The 15,158-nt window shown below is 39.3% G+C and overlaps 1 protein-coding gene across 4 annotated transcripts in view; it reads right to left on the bottom strand.

Annotated features, from left to right (window-relative positions):
- The window catches only part of kank1a (KN motif and ankyrin repeat domains 1a), an 89,070-nt gene that overhangs the window by 38,911 nt on the left and 35,001 nt on the right, over positions 1 to 15,158 (bottom strand). Inside the window, exons 1-2 of one of the 4 annotated variants that reach the window (XM_049578472.1) lie at positions 8,452 to 8,766; positions 4,435 to 4,481 (exon numbers count right to left, since the gene is read on the bottom strand). The exons of 1 other annotated variant lie outside the window; for it this stretch is intronic. In XM_049578472.1, coding sequence (XP_049434429.1) covers positions 4,435 to 4,462 — 28 coding nt within the window. In that variant the 5' untranslated portion in view covers positions 4,463 to 4,481; positions 8,452 to 8,766. Of the gene's footprint in view, positions 1 to 4,434; positions 4,482 to 8,451; positions 8,767 to 10,637; positions 10,772 to 15,158 lie in introns of those variants that run through there. 2 more of the 4 variants (XM_049578471.1, XM_049578468.1) reach the window with 2 other exon arrangements.

Raw genomic sequence — 15,158 nt, 5'->3', positions numbered from 1 at the left:
AATAATTATCAAAATCTATTAATTTTTTGCAATTCCTGCGACATGTCGTTCAAAGATTTAAATACTTGCGAAAGGCATCTGAAAGCAGCACAAGAAAAGTCCCCAGTGACACTGCATGTACTCAGATCCTTCACTTAAGTTAAAGTACCAATACTGAGATCATGATTTTGACTTGACATGACTTTGGAAACATCATAATAATTACATAATTAATGTAAAAAAAACAAAACAAATTAAAAATAAATAAAAAAAGAGATAAATAAAATAATATAATACATATAAAACAGAAATATAAACAGGGTGCAAAGGGAGACCACAAACTGTTGGCAGAGGAGCCATGGACTGTGATTGGTCTGAGCAGCATGCATGAGGATGAATCACAATATAATACAACTTATTATATTTCTCACTTTGATGGTCTGAACTGAAGTTGCTTAATTTGTTGCTTGTCGCTAAATCTAGCAAGGAGGCTGCAAAGTTGGCAATACTGAGCGCACTGCTGTACAGGAAAGGGGTGCGCTGGATTTCCAACACATGACGAAACGAGATTGCAGAACACCAAGTGTCACAGTGATTGTTCTATCTGGATTATCTTGTTTTCATCATTGTCGGAGGCCAAAATCATCATGGAAAATAAAACTCCAGTAACTGCCCACTGAAATGTAGTCGAGTACTGAAGTATAAAGTAGAATAAAAAAATAGATATACCAGAGTAAAATACCTCAAAACTGTGCTTAAGAACAGAATTTAGAGGTCAACAATTTCTTAATGTTTCATAACACAAAACCTTTTTTCTTTGTGAAATCTGAAGCCCACTTTAAGTGATGGACGGCGCTGACCTCTGCTTTTTCACAGGTGTGTTTGCGTCTGACATTTATGAACATAGAGGTCCTGTGTGCGCCGGCCCGCTCATCATCAATGGATACATTATGAGCCGGAACAAAAGAGCTATTCTCTTCCCATAAAACAGGAGCCAACGTGAGGGGAAAAGTCGACTTGCTGGGCCACAGAGAGGCCTGGTTTGTTAAGAGAGCATCTGGAGGAGTAAAGATGGAGACAAGGTTGGCTCAGATGGACCCAGGCTCCTTTTTAGACTCTCTAATGACCTCAGACTCTATTTATCAGCAAGACCTCAGATCCTCTGACCTGTTAAGTGGGACTCAAGCCCCCTGGTGGTCTTAAGAGGATCCTTAAGGGTCCTCAACAAAATAACACTAGCTTCAATTTCACTGTGAGTGACACTATATTCACTACATGTGTCATGTATGATGGAACAAGTTAAATAAGTCATCCTTCAGCTTGTGCACTAATCATTTATTGTTGTTTTTCTTTACTTTGTGGGAGCCTGCTGAAATAAAAACTCTACTCTCTCTATTTTTCTGTTTACAGCACCACTGGAGGCATTTATGAGCTTATTCATGTGTGAAGACCCTCAAACAAATGGTGTTTTCTTGAATAAGATCCTACTAAATGAGGAATGTGGTTTTGTTACCATTATTATCTGAAGCAATATACACCCAGTTCAAAGGTCAAAGGTAAGATTAATTGCAGGGTTGTTTTATTGGACTGTATTAGTCTTAGCAAGGTCGATCTAATAAATAAAAACTTGGCATCTATTATAATATTTCCCTGAATTCAATGTGGAGACGTTTCATAGATGGATAATCCACCTAAAACATATTAAATAATTTAAAGCACTTTATCAGGTTGATGCCGAAATCCTGTGAATCTAATAAACTCATTAAGCAGTCCTGCTAATTGATTTATGCCGAGGTTAGACTGCACAATATCCGCCTTATAATAGTCTGATCCAACAGACTGTCAGAGCGCTGGCAACAGTTCTCTTTGGCTTTTTGACCACAAAACAGCCAGTGTCATACTCAGCACTTGGGACACCATTTTTGTTTACATTCGAGGTCCTTACCACCTCCTTCCTGATGACATCACACAAGTCAAGAGAGACAGCAAGCTTTGCTTTGCATCACTGATGTTTTGCCAATAAAAGGATCTTGAATCTTGAATCAAGGTATGACTGATCAGCGACATGGACTGCAACTAACTGTTTTTTTCCATTATCAATTAATCAGTCAAGTATTTTCACGATAATAAAAATTGTGAAAAACACTTAATACAACTTCCTAGATCCCAAGGCAACATCTTCAGATTGCTCTTTTGTCCAACCAACAGTCCAAAACCCCCAAAACTCTTCAATTAGTATCATAAATGACAAAAAAGCAGCACATTCTAAGATAAGATAAGATAAAATTAACTTTACTGTACCACATGATGGAAATTTGTCTTGGGCTCTAAGAGGTGACCATCACTGCAAATTGTCACATTTAAGAAGCCAGAACCAGCAGCAAACTCATGACACAGTGACCAGATAGAAATAAAGTAAAGTCTAAACCCAGCATTACACTGCTCACAGTGTATATATAGATTTACATGCACAAAATATTTAGGTTTTATTCTAAAAGAAAGACAAAATTCCAATTAAGCTACGGCTAATGAAACTAATATCCCACTAATATTCCTGTTTACATGCAGCTATGCATTCTCCGATTAGCATGCTCTAACATGTCGGGTATCACGTCAAAATATAGCAAACAAGGGGCGCCCAGTAGCTCAGTGGGTAGAGCGAGCGCCCCATGTACAAAGGCAGTGCCCTTGCCACAGCGGCCACGCGCTCAATTCCAGCTGCATGTTGTCCCCTCTTTCTCCCCTCTTCATGCTTCAAAGCTTTCCTGTCATTAAAGGCAAAAAGCCCCAAAAATAATCTTTAAAATAAATAAATTAATTAAAAAATATAGCCAAGTAAAAAGAGTTGAGGCTGCTTGTGCCATTTCCCTCCTTTGGACAAGTTTTCCACCGGTGGTGCTCCTGTTTGACGGCGCATACACAACCTGCGTCTTTCATTCCACCTTCTTGAAAAGGTCAGTGTTGCTTTATTTGTGCATATCCAAAAACCCGCTGATATCCAAGTCTTTCATGATGTTTGAAAGTAGGTGTGTTTCTCCTTCTGATCAGAAATCAGTCTTGTCCTCTGGGCATGCATCTCTGCCCCTGCCCTGTATACTGTTAGCTAGTTGGAGTGCGTACAACTCAAGATGCCAGCTGAGACACAGATTTCAAATGCTGTGTATACATGTCGAAAAAAAATGCTCCAAAAACCTGAGTAATAAGGGCATATCCCACATGTCTTATCCGAAAATGCTACATTTGAAAAAAGGCCTAATTCAGAACATCCAAAGAGCATTTGCAGTTTACATCAACCAATCAATCGGAGTATTTTATATTTAGAATAAAAGTGGCGTAATCACAGGCATGTAAGTATACAAACAGGGTACAAACAGGGTTATTAAAAGGGGAAGCTTAAGCTACAGCAACATTTCCACTGTTGCACATGGATGTATTTCAAACCTACTGAGAGACACAACTGATTGAAACAGCCCTCTGATCCACTTAATCAGACCTGTGGTCACATAACGAGTCTGAGGGGACATCTGAAAGGTCACTCTGTCAGTCATCACTTTAACTCCTCTGCAGCAAATCCTTGTTTACATCCAAATAAAAGCAGCGCAGCAACGTCATTAAGCCGATGTGTCTAAATTCAAACTGTCCGTCATCCTGAAGACCAGTTATAGACCTGATAAAGAGAGGAACGAGATACCAACCGCCCGTTAGAGCACCCCGGACTGCTCCAACACCCAAATAGACCGAAATCTATTTATTCTGTCCTCCCGCCTCCTCTGAGCTACTCTCCCTCGCTCTCAAAATGAGCTGCAGCAAGTGAAGTAACAAGTTAGCCTCAAGCAGCCTCTAAACTGCATTTGACACTGTGCCATTAGGTCATTTGGAGAAAAATGTATGGCCTGAGGGTGCAAAACAAAAGAAGGAGGATGTTTCTTCTGTGTAAAAATCATCATGACGGACGGGAGGAGTGAATGTAGATGAACAAAATAAAAACGAAAGAAAACCTTAGACTAAAAAAGCAGTTAGAGACAATGAAGTGCATGGAAAATATCACTTTTCAGTCAGTTTAAGATTTGGCGCCAAACTCCAAATGTAACAGACACTGCGGCCTTCCTGACAGCATGAACACAGAGTCTCCACATGAATGACACCAATCACAACAATAAATGTGCACAGAAAGACAAAGACAGGCCCGACATGACTCATACGCTTCTCAATTTCCCTACTGCTGGGAGATGGGTTCGAAATGGAGACGAAAACAGATGCAATCTCACTACAAACATGTTTAAAAGAGGCACGTTCACCGATGAGATTTCATGCTGGCCATGTGCTGATGCACACATGTAGTGGTATGAATATAAAGTGAGCAATTCCACCCAAAACACAAGCTCTTCTGTCCAACTTCATGCATACACATTCTGAGCAAACACATAACAAAACAAGAAGAACATCTGGACTGACCAAACATCTCCCAAACGTCCGTTTCCATGGGCTGCAAGAAAGCAAACCTGAAGGAAGGAGCAGGAAATCCTCAGATATCACATGAAGGACAGAAAAAGAGAAACCTCATCCTCATCAGTAACAGCATCCCTTATTCAGCAAGTAGGTTGCTTTGAGACTTTCTCGCCTTTCTTTAATCACATGCTAGCAGAGGAAAAATATTATAGCCTACGCACGTGGCCTACGCCTTTGTGAGCATTTATACTTGTGCGGTGGTGTCTGTGTCACTCTGCAGTTACACCTCCAGAACACTAGTTGGCAGTGGGGTTTCTGTGAAGTGCTGTTAAGTCTAGCTGATTCAAAAACACACATTAAAACACACATTAAACATGTCTTAATAGAAACAATTACAAACTCAAGCACTCAAACCAGCTTCACTATAACTCGCAGCATTCACAGACAAACACTTGTCTTTATCTGGACACATTTTCCCCACAAATACAACATGCTAACATTATTAGCACAAGCCTGTGGCATTTTACATTGTATAAATTAGCCTAGCAGCTAGCTAAGATTTCCTCTACTCATATAAAACCAGGGACAACAGCAACATTTAACAAAGGTAACGTCACAAAATCCAGCTCCATTACAACTCACAAGGTTCACTGACAAAACAACTGTCTCACACAAAACACGTTTTCCAAACAAATATAACATGCTAACCTTATTAGCACAAGCCTATGGCATTTTACATTGATTAGCCTAGCGACAAGCAGAGATTTCCTCTGCTCATATGAAGCCAGGATAAATCACACACAAGACTTAAAATGCTATTTTGTGGAGGCTTTACTGTTTCTTATCTGTAAAATTTAAGTAAATATAAGCTTTGTTTCCACTGAGGGAAATGGAGGCTCTACATCGAAGCAGAGCCTAAGCCGTAGGTATGGCGTTGATTGGACACATAAGTATAAATCCCATTTGAGAAACTGAAAAAGTAAAGCAATAAACCTCCCTGTCAACAACAACACTTTTGCTTCTTCCTTCACATTCGTTTAATGATCCACATATTGAGGAACTCACATTGCTGCTCATCATTCACCATGTCGACCTGCTGGTATTTCAGCATTTCTCTGAACACCCTCAGGAACACACAAGCTTTCAGCCTGTTGCATAATCACTCAGTAAACCTGGGTGGACTCACATGAAAGTAAACTTTGTTTAAGACTTCAATGTAACATGCAGGAGTTTAAAAACGGGCCTCGATGCTTATCACATTACATCTCTGCAGGTTTTGTCCAGCAGACGTTTAAGGAACTGATGCCAACACAATATGTTCTTCAGCATATGGGATCATGTCAGGTTAAGCATGAAACAAGGTGGTATTGTGACGTGTTGCAGAACGTAAAGCTGCAGGTTCAATCCTGCAGGATCTGACGTACAGTCAGACATACATTAATGTTCAAATGTCTGGAATCTCCTGCCATGAAGGCATGATTGGGTGAGACGACTACTCTATATTTCTGAATGGTCTTTGATGCTTTTAGGTTGTAGAGAGTGCTCTTTTAATGGATGCCATTTTGTCTGAAGGGTTTGTTTTACAAATGGAGAATAAAAAGCTGTGCAATTCTTCAACCAGACTGACAACTGAAAGGTCAGAATGAGACAAAGATCCTCTGAGTAACAGTTCAATAAGACGAAATCAGCAGTCCCTGGTAAAAGAAACTGGAAGATTAGCATCAGAATGTACAGCTTTAAATAGGTACTGGGTCCTGTTTCTGTGTCGCAATAGGTTCACAATAATGTCTATAACAAGCTGGAGTTAAAGACCTTGGTGATATGAAAAATTTCTAGGGCTGTACCCAAATATTCAGATATTCGAATATTCCTTTCTATGGGTAGGTATTCGTTATGAAAATATGGTAGTCGATATTTGTTTTTTAATTTACTTATTTTTTTTATTTATTTATTTATTTTTTAACATTTTTTTGGTGCTAAATGTAGTCTTTTTGTTGTTGGTAAATGTAGGTTATCAATAAAAATCAAAACTTTTAAATTGCATGGTTAAAAATGTGAAAATATAGTACAGCCTACCAACTGAGCAACTGAGCGCATCCGTCTGAGGCTGTGGATCAGTGCCAAGTTTTACCACTTTATCACTATTCCCTCTAACTTGTAGCTGTTTTTTCGTTATCTTTTGAATTTAATATGAATTATGGAACTGTTTCTGTCAACGTTTGTTTCCCCCGTTTTGTACAATAAATTATTGTTTAAAGTTTCAACAAGTTTCTTCTGGAGTGCGTGACACAAGTGTGTTTTGAAAACAACCACGGACTGTCACCTGTTCAACGCATCAGTACCTTCGGATGCCATGACAGTAATAGCCAATAATGTCAAAATATCATTTACAGACCGAGTTAACAGACGATCACTGCTGCCCGACAGTCTATAAAGGCTGTACACAACAGTAAGGCTATAGACATTATATTCTATTCAGGCCGGCAGAACCAGCAGCGCATCGGCTCTACAGTGCACGGCACTGCTGATTAACCATTTTATTGCAGCACAGAGTGTCTGCCAGCAACCAATTACTTGCAGAGGCTTCCTACAACTTGTTTCAACAGTTCTGATTTAATCAGAAGACAAATTAAACAGGATGACTAGCCAATGTGAAAATCAAAAGAAAGCATAGAATAATGTACTGTGCAAAACTGCAAAACTCTGCAATACAATTAGGTCCGAAAAACCCCCGGAGTCCACCGCCGCCGCCATTTCAAAAACAATATGGACTTTTAATCATCATCAGAAATTGCTAACATTGCAGATTTATGACAAACTCATGGCTTTTGATAATCATTCGGTTGTCATATCCAAAAATGCTTGGGAGTATGAGCTTGGGCCAAATTTGACGACTCAATAGTGGGACAAAACTGTCTATAATACACGCTCGACTACTCCTTGTGCCAGGCTGCAGCTTCTACAACTCAAGGGATTACACAGAGTTCATTTCAGCAAATCTCAACTATCTGAAACATATCCTAATATTGCGGACCAATGTAACAGATGCCATGCCTCTTCTTGTAATTTGAGTCATATGTTCTTCTTCTGCACCAGACTGCACAGATTCTGGACTGTCTTTTTCTATACTGTAAGGTTTTAGGAGTCCAGATAAAAATGGATCTCTTTATTGCTATATTTTATAGGTTTAACAGTGAAAGGCTCCTCTGATAGGTTTACTCGGAAATTGAATTATTTTATGAACTACTTTAATTCCTTATCAACACTGTCCTTGGACTGTTCTGTTAACAAAAAAAGGGAACAGCACTTGTAACTCTCTATTGTTGTCATCTATCTATCCCTCATATATAAGATCAAGGGAAAAAAAGGAATTCGCAGAGGTATGCTTCATTCATTTATTTATCCCTCGTCCTCCTTTTGATCTAACAACAGGTGAATGTAAAGCCAAAAGTCTGCTGTAGCTCTGCATCACGATTAGAGATCCAATCAAATGCGAAGGATATGATTTTAATCCCTCTTGTAACTGTACACCGCTCAAATGTTCTGTTTCACGGGGATATACGGCACAACGTGTTGCTTTAGCAAAGATATTCTTCAAATTTCACAACAGAAACAAAAGGTTAGTCTAGGGTTAGCACTGTTGGAACATCAGATGAGTTGACTATGGACTGACAAATCACAGTTTAAACCTCTTCAACCTAACCACTGAGTAGACTATAGGGGGCCTGAAAGAAAACGACTTCCCTAATTATCCAGAGCCCAGTTGCACTGCTGTCGTTTTAGGGTCACTGATGTTTTTCTGGACTGGAAAACAAATTCAAAATCAAAGTTTCAACAGTATGAATGATACTGTTTTTATCTATTAAAATATTGAGGAAGGCAAGAGAAACATCAGTACAATAGGTGATTCCAAACTGTTGAACAGCAGTGTACATCAAGAACTGTTGTGGTCACACATTGCTTTTGTAGTAACATGTTAACTTCAACACTGAGATGTGCTATTCTAACAGCCATGCAGCTTACCTGTAACTCTCATTCTAACTTCCTCCCACAGCTCGCAGGTAGCAAACACTGACTGAGTCCACAAGAGCCCCCGACAACGAGCCTATACCCAGCAGCCCTCTGAGCGAGGGGGATAAGTTTCACGGCTAAGATTAGACGACTTCCTCAGATGACAGCTAAACGATCTGTGTCCTATAAGAGGAAACAGGACTTTAGGCTGTTTTTATGTAGAAGCGACCCCTCCGCTGGGCCTCCAGGTGAAGCGCATGGCAAGCTAATCTGGTTAACGACCTGCGGACACTCTCTGGGCCTGCGCTGACCTTCAACTCCTGGCTGAAAAACACTTAATGAGGCAGACAATAGGGCGTAGATGGAAAGTCTTTTCATGAGCGGTTACATATTAACCGACAAAGTTTCCTTCTAACCCTCAGCGGCTGAAGGTGAGGACGGAGAGTAAACAAAAAACAACCGCCAGATCTTAACCAAGCTGAGCCCAGGACCACCAGAGAAACTCTTTCAAAATAAAAGACTTGTTAATCAGGTCAATCAGGAGATCTCTTGGTGGAGACTGTAAGATACATGTGAGAAATGGCTGCTTTCTGTTTTATATCACTTTGAATATTTTGGCTAATTTAGAGATGTCACTTATACCTCTGGGAAACAATGATCATTATTCATTTAATTGTTGGATTATTTTAATTATTTAAATAACTAATTAAATCTACTAATGTCCCTTAGTGATGTCCTAAAACTCCTTGTTTTGTCCTACCAACAATCCAAAACCTGAAGATATACATTTTAATTTCTTTTACATTTATATAAAACAATTAAATACATTTACGAAGCTGGAACGTGAATATTTGGGATTTATTTTGGACTGTGGGTTTGGCAAACCATTTTTAGACGTAGGTATTAGACTCCCAGAGATTACGACGGGAATCTTTTTTAGTTTTATTTTAAATTTTCAAAAGACTAAATGATTGATTGATTGATAATAATTGTAAAAAATAAGAAAAACAATAATAATTAGTGACAATATCATAATGAATCAAATTTTTTGTTCTCTAGGAAGATGACATCTTTACGCTTCAGGCTTTGCATCAAGATTTTAACATTTAATAAACCCATTGTGAAACAATCAAGAAAACAGTCATCAGATTAAGTGATCATTGAAATGATTGAGTTGCAGAAATTAAGTATTATAGCAAATCTAAGTCTTTTCTACACTACACTGATGATTGTAAACACATACTGTTAATCCTAGGAGGACAAATTACTAAACTGAGGGTTTAAAAAATGTTGATTTAGTTTTTCAAATTACCTCAAGAGTAAGTGTTTAATCAAGTGATTTTAGTGTACAAGTTCAGTACAACATTTTAAAAAGGTATCAAGTTGTCACGTCAAAAAATGAAGTGAAAAAGAAACAACTTTTCACTGAGCCTTTCCAAATAACGTAGCAAAGGCAATGAGAAGAATCACTGGATTACCTTGACCTCACCTGAATCATTGAATTATAAAACGCCATCGTACTTTTTGCTTAACAATTTTAATTTCTCAACAGTGACAAAATATAGAAAAACTTCAGGTTACCAGCACTAGACAGATGGAGTGACACTAAAACATCTGTTAATGCACCAAATGCTATTTTCCTCCAACCAGTGTAAAGGTAAGAACTAAACTACCAATATCTACCCATCAAACCATCAACAGTGTCTCAATAGGGACTTTTCCACATGGCACAGCAGTAAGTGGCTTTGGTGACAACACACATATGAAAACCCACATTTTATTCAACTCTAAAAATCTAATTGAGTTCATAGTGTTGATGAGGTATTAAATCCTTGGATCATGCGTGTCCTGTATGGCAGAGTTTGTACAGTTTATTGAAGCTGAAAACAGTCAATCAGTCAAATAACTAAATCACAGTGGACTTAAACTGGCTGACTAACTGCTGACAGAAGCCAAAGCCTTGTAGTTTTCAAAGTCAGTGTGACATCATGTTGCTCAAAAGCTCTGATTACGTTCTAAAGTATCAGAGGAGTAGTGACGAAGACGTCATTGAGTTTCCAAAGTAGCTGGTTTCAGCACATTCCCATCAGAAACTATCACTCAGCCTCTTTTAGAGTAACGTAAACTGTACAAACTGATCTTTGCGTTTAATTTGAACAAAGACACAACTAAAAAAAAAAAAAAAAAGTATAACTCACCATATTTCACTCACAGAGCAAACAGATTTAAAAGTATCCTGATTTGATCCAAGCAGGACTCGTGACTGTAAAATAACAACAACAGGGCAGCAGCACAACTTTAGCTGACACAAACCTGAACAACACGTTTTGTTCCTCCTCAGCTGTTACATAAACATGACAGGAGCTGCAGGTGCATTTACACACACACACGCAGGTCAGGTTGCTCCTCACAGTGTGTGTGTGTGTGTGTGTGTGTGTGTGTTTGGCAGCAGACTAAATTATTTACTGCGGAATGAGGAACTTGTCATGCAAAACAAAACCCGATGCAAACTGACAAGCAATCAGTCATTTCATACGTTTGTTTGTTTGTTTTCATAGTAAAAACATGCAAACTCCGCTCAGAGAGGCTGTGAATTATAGAGGAGAAAAAAGTCTCAAATGTCTGATCTGTTCCCTGGAATTTATACTTCACACCAAAATGATTATTCACTCATTCATTCATTCATTCATTCATGTTCCTGGAGCCCATCCCAGCTGTCATTGTCACAGGGCTGACACATAGAGACAGACATCCATTCACGCTCACACCTTTTGACAATTTAGAGTCACCAACTAATCTGACCCAACCCAAATAATTAGTTCCTATTAATTGTTAAATCATGCACTACATACGCCATCTTCAAGTTTATCAAGTTGATTAAGTGATTAGTAAGTAGTTGGGGAATTATTTGGCACTGAAGTTACTTTCAAGATTAAGATTTACTAACTTAGGGTGTCATATGTGATTAATAGATAAAAACCAAAATATAGTCTATTAGTTTTGTAAAAAGGCAACATGAAGACGTCATATTAGGAAATTATGATTAGTATTTCATCAATGATAAAAAAAACATCATCAAATAATTAATCTCACTATATAATGAGGAAAACTGTGTGTCTGTTCCACGTTTTTCTCCTCACTGACTTGGTCAATCCATGTGAAATTTGGCACAGTGGTAGAGGGTCATGGGAGGATGCCAATGAAGCAATATTACATCAATTGGCCAAAGGGGGGCGCTATAGCAACCGATTGAAATGGCAAACTTTGAATGGCCATATCTCATGCCCCGTATGTCGTAGAGACATGAAACGTTGCACAGAGATGCCTCTCCTCATGAGGAACACATTTGCCTCAAGAACCCATAACTTCAGGTTATATAGATTTTCCGCCATTTTGAATTTTTTGAAAGACACTTCAAATCGATCTCTTCCTAGGAAGTTTGAGCAATCTGCATGAAACTGGGTGAACATAATCTAGGGACCAATATCTAAAGTTCCCTCTTGGCAAAAGTTGGAAAACTTACTAAAACTGAGCTTCTATAAGGCAATGAATATTGCGGAGGGCGTGGCTCATCACATAAAGGTGTATAACATCTCAAGGGTTTCACCCATCACCACGCAACTTTGTAGGCATATGACCACACATAATCTGAGGGGACCCCTCCATTATTGACCCCATCAAACAAAATGGGGGCGCTAGAGAGCTCATTTCTTATCTAGGCCTTACCGCCATATGGATTTTTACTAAACTTGGTAGATATGTAGAACAGGACGCCTCAAGGTGACTGGAGAAATTTAACTCTAATTGGCAACTGGGTGGCGCTATAACAACAGAAAAATGCTTAAAATGCGACCGATCGCTGTGGCTCCCCCTGTGGACCAATGTTGGTGTTTTCTAATATGTGGTATGACTAAGTCATGGTATGGGATGCTGTACATAATCACGGAAACTGTCAGTGTGTCATTCTGTCAGTCAGTCATTCTGTCTGTCCCACGTTTTTCTACTCACTGATGTGGTCAATCTATGTGAAACTGCACATAGGCATTGAGGATTGGCATAGGCAGAGGGTGACAAAGCTACCAATGGGTATGGACTAGTTGTTTATTAACTTGCAGCTCCATACTAAAGGAAAGTGTGTCTGACCAGACATGGAGGGGGAATTAAGTGATTTAGCAAATCAAGAAAAGAAAACATTTACTTTTTTCCACAGTTTATAGTTAGTGAACACATACAGTGAATCCTGAGAGTACAAATTACTAATCAGTGGGACTTAGTTATATTTTTTTAAAAACCATAAATGTTTCCAATTCCTGCCGGGCTTTGTAGAAATTTCATGACATTGAAAATTATTTATTTAAACCCTATTTTTAGATTCTGAAAACTTCACTCCTGTCCCATTCCTGCATGTCAGTAATGGGACCCAGGTTAACTTGTATCGCAGGTATGTTTGGATTGTGTGACGTGGTTGTGCTGCTGCCGTGGTCCTGCCTGATGTCTCTCTTTATGTATCATTTTGTTATATGGATATCTGTAAATTTATTATGTTGATCTGTACTGTATGACATCTATTGCACATCTGTCCATCCTGGAAGAGGGATCCCTCCTCAGTTGCTCTTCCTGAGGTTTCTACCAGGGTTTTTTTGGGGGAGTTTTTCCTTATCCACTGTGAGGGTCCTAAGGACAGAGGGATGTCGTATGCTGTAAAGCCCTGTGAGGCAAATTCTGATTTGTGATATTGGGCTTTATAAATAAAATTTAATTCACAATTGAGGTGCTAAATGAACATTTTATCGTGCATCAAGCTGTCACATGACCACAACATAGTAAAAATGGAGAGGAAGTGGAAAAGAAACACAACTTTTCCAAAGTTTCCAATAGAAAGTAGCCAAGGCAATGAGGAGAAACACTGGATCACCACACATTAAATAAAAACGCTTCCCACCATTTAGAAGTCGTCTCAAACTTCAGCTGTAAAACCACACGATGGCAAATTAGTGCAGATACATGCTTCAAGCTGCACTTAAACCAGGGTGATATTAAAAATGTATATGTTGCCATACAATAAAGAAAACGGAGGAAAAAGTGGAGCTCAAGATGCATCAAAAGTTTCTTAAAAACTGAATCCATATAAAATAAATCAGTGTTGTTGTCAAACAGGCCTAAATGCCATGCAGTGTGTCTACACCCATTTGTTTGCCATATAAAGTGACCAACTTCAGTCTTGACAGGATGTGGTGCGACAGTTCACATTTTCCACCATGAAAAAAAACACACACACACAAAGCTCTGATTTTTTTGCTTGTGTGTCAACAGTAAACAGCCTGAGAAGTTAAGAGGGGCTGTAAAGGTTGCAAACCCGCTGCGCTGAATATTCAACAGGCTTGTTTTTCCCCTAATAAAAAGCTGAGGCTGCGGACTTAATGGAGGGAAAAAGCCTCCAGAGGAACTGAGATGTTTTTATTCAGAAACTTCAGAAAAGAGCATGACAACACGAACTGTGTGTGTGTGTATGTGCAGCAGCGTGTCCAGCTTTTTATCTCACTGTGGATAATCGACATGATTGTGCACAGGTGTCTCTGTCAGGAGCGTCTCTGTAACTCCACACAATATTGTATATTTCTGTGCCATCAGGAACACACAAGTGCTAATGTGTACATGTGTGTGTCGGTGTAATTACACAACAAGCAGTGGCTACTTGTCGTCGCAGCTCTGCATCTGGCACTCATTAGGAAATGCCTTTGAGGCTTTGCAGAAAAAGCCGCTGTGTCGACTACGGCCAGACGCCTCAGCGCTGATGTTCACCACCGTTTGGCAGTGTTGTAGCCGCGGTGTTGACCCCCAACGTGTGCTGTCCGACCATTCGTTTCCCTTTGATGTCCTGCGTGAGCCTGCTGAGCTCAGCTGGCCTTCAAAGCCTTTCAATTATCCCGGCAAGGAGGGAGGAACTTACAGGAATGAGAAAGTCAGCTGGAGGGATTTTTGTCTGCTTTACTTTATCGGTCTACTGACAGGACTGTGGCAAGTGACGAGGTCAGAGGAGGAAGAGCAAACACTCCCAGCTACAACCAAGTGGCTTAAAGTAAAGACTTCCCTTTTTCAGAGAGAATTAGGAAGCTCACCCTTCTACTCCATGACAATTAATTCCTAAAAGCTGGAGGTAATGCATGAAAACAAAGGATCAAGCGTCTACAGCCATGCTAGCAGATTTGTGAGCAAAATGCTAATCAGCATGCTAACATGCTCACTATGACAATTCTAAAGTCCTGACGTGTACTAGGTATAATATCAACCACCTTAGTTTAGCGTGTTAGCATGCTAATATTTGCAAATTAGCACTAAACACAAAGTACCGCCGAGGCTGATGGAAAGTCAGTAGTTTTCAAGGTATTTGTTCATAAACAAAAGTAATGAACAAATTGAATTTTTACCTGATGATGTCACTCTGCCCAAACCCAACATCCAACAACACTGCATAAACAACAGATCACACTTATCCCAGAGGTCAACACCTGTATCTGCAGTAAATGAAAGAGACACACACCAAAAGCTCATATCTCGCACTCAAAATGTTGACAACAAGCACTGTACCTTTACAAGTGAGTTCAACAAAGCCGTCTCTGTGCAAAAACTTAAATAAACTACAAACTAATAAATCAACTGCTCTCCAGAAGTTCAATCACAGAAACCAACAGCACAGTAGTCCATAAAGTAGCAGGATG

The sequence above is a fragment of the Epinephelus fuscoguttatus genome, linkage group LG6 (genome assembly GCF_011397635.1).
Source record: "Epinephelus fuscoguttatus linkage group LG6, E.fuscoguttatus.final_Chr_v1".
In the NCBI taxonomy this organism is placed as follows: Eukaryota; Metazoa; Chordata; class Actinopteri; order Perciformes; family Serranidae; genus Epinephelus; species Epinephelus fuscoguttatus.
The sequence above is the reverse complement of the archived record's forward strand: the minus strand, read 5'-3'. Positions and strand labels throughout refer to the sequence as shown.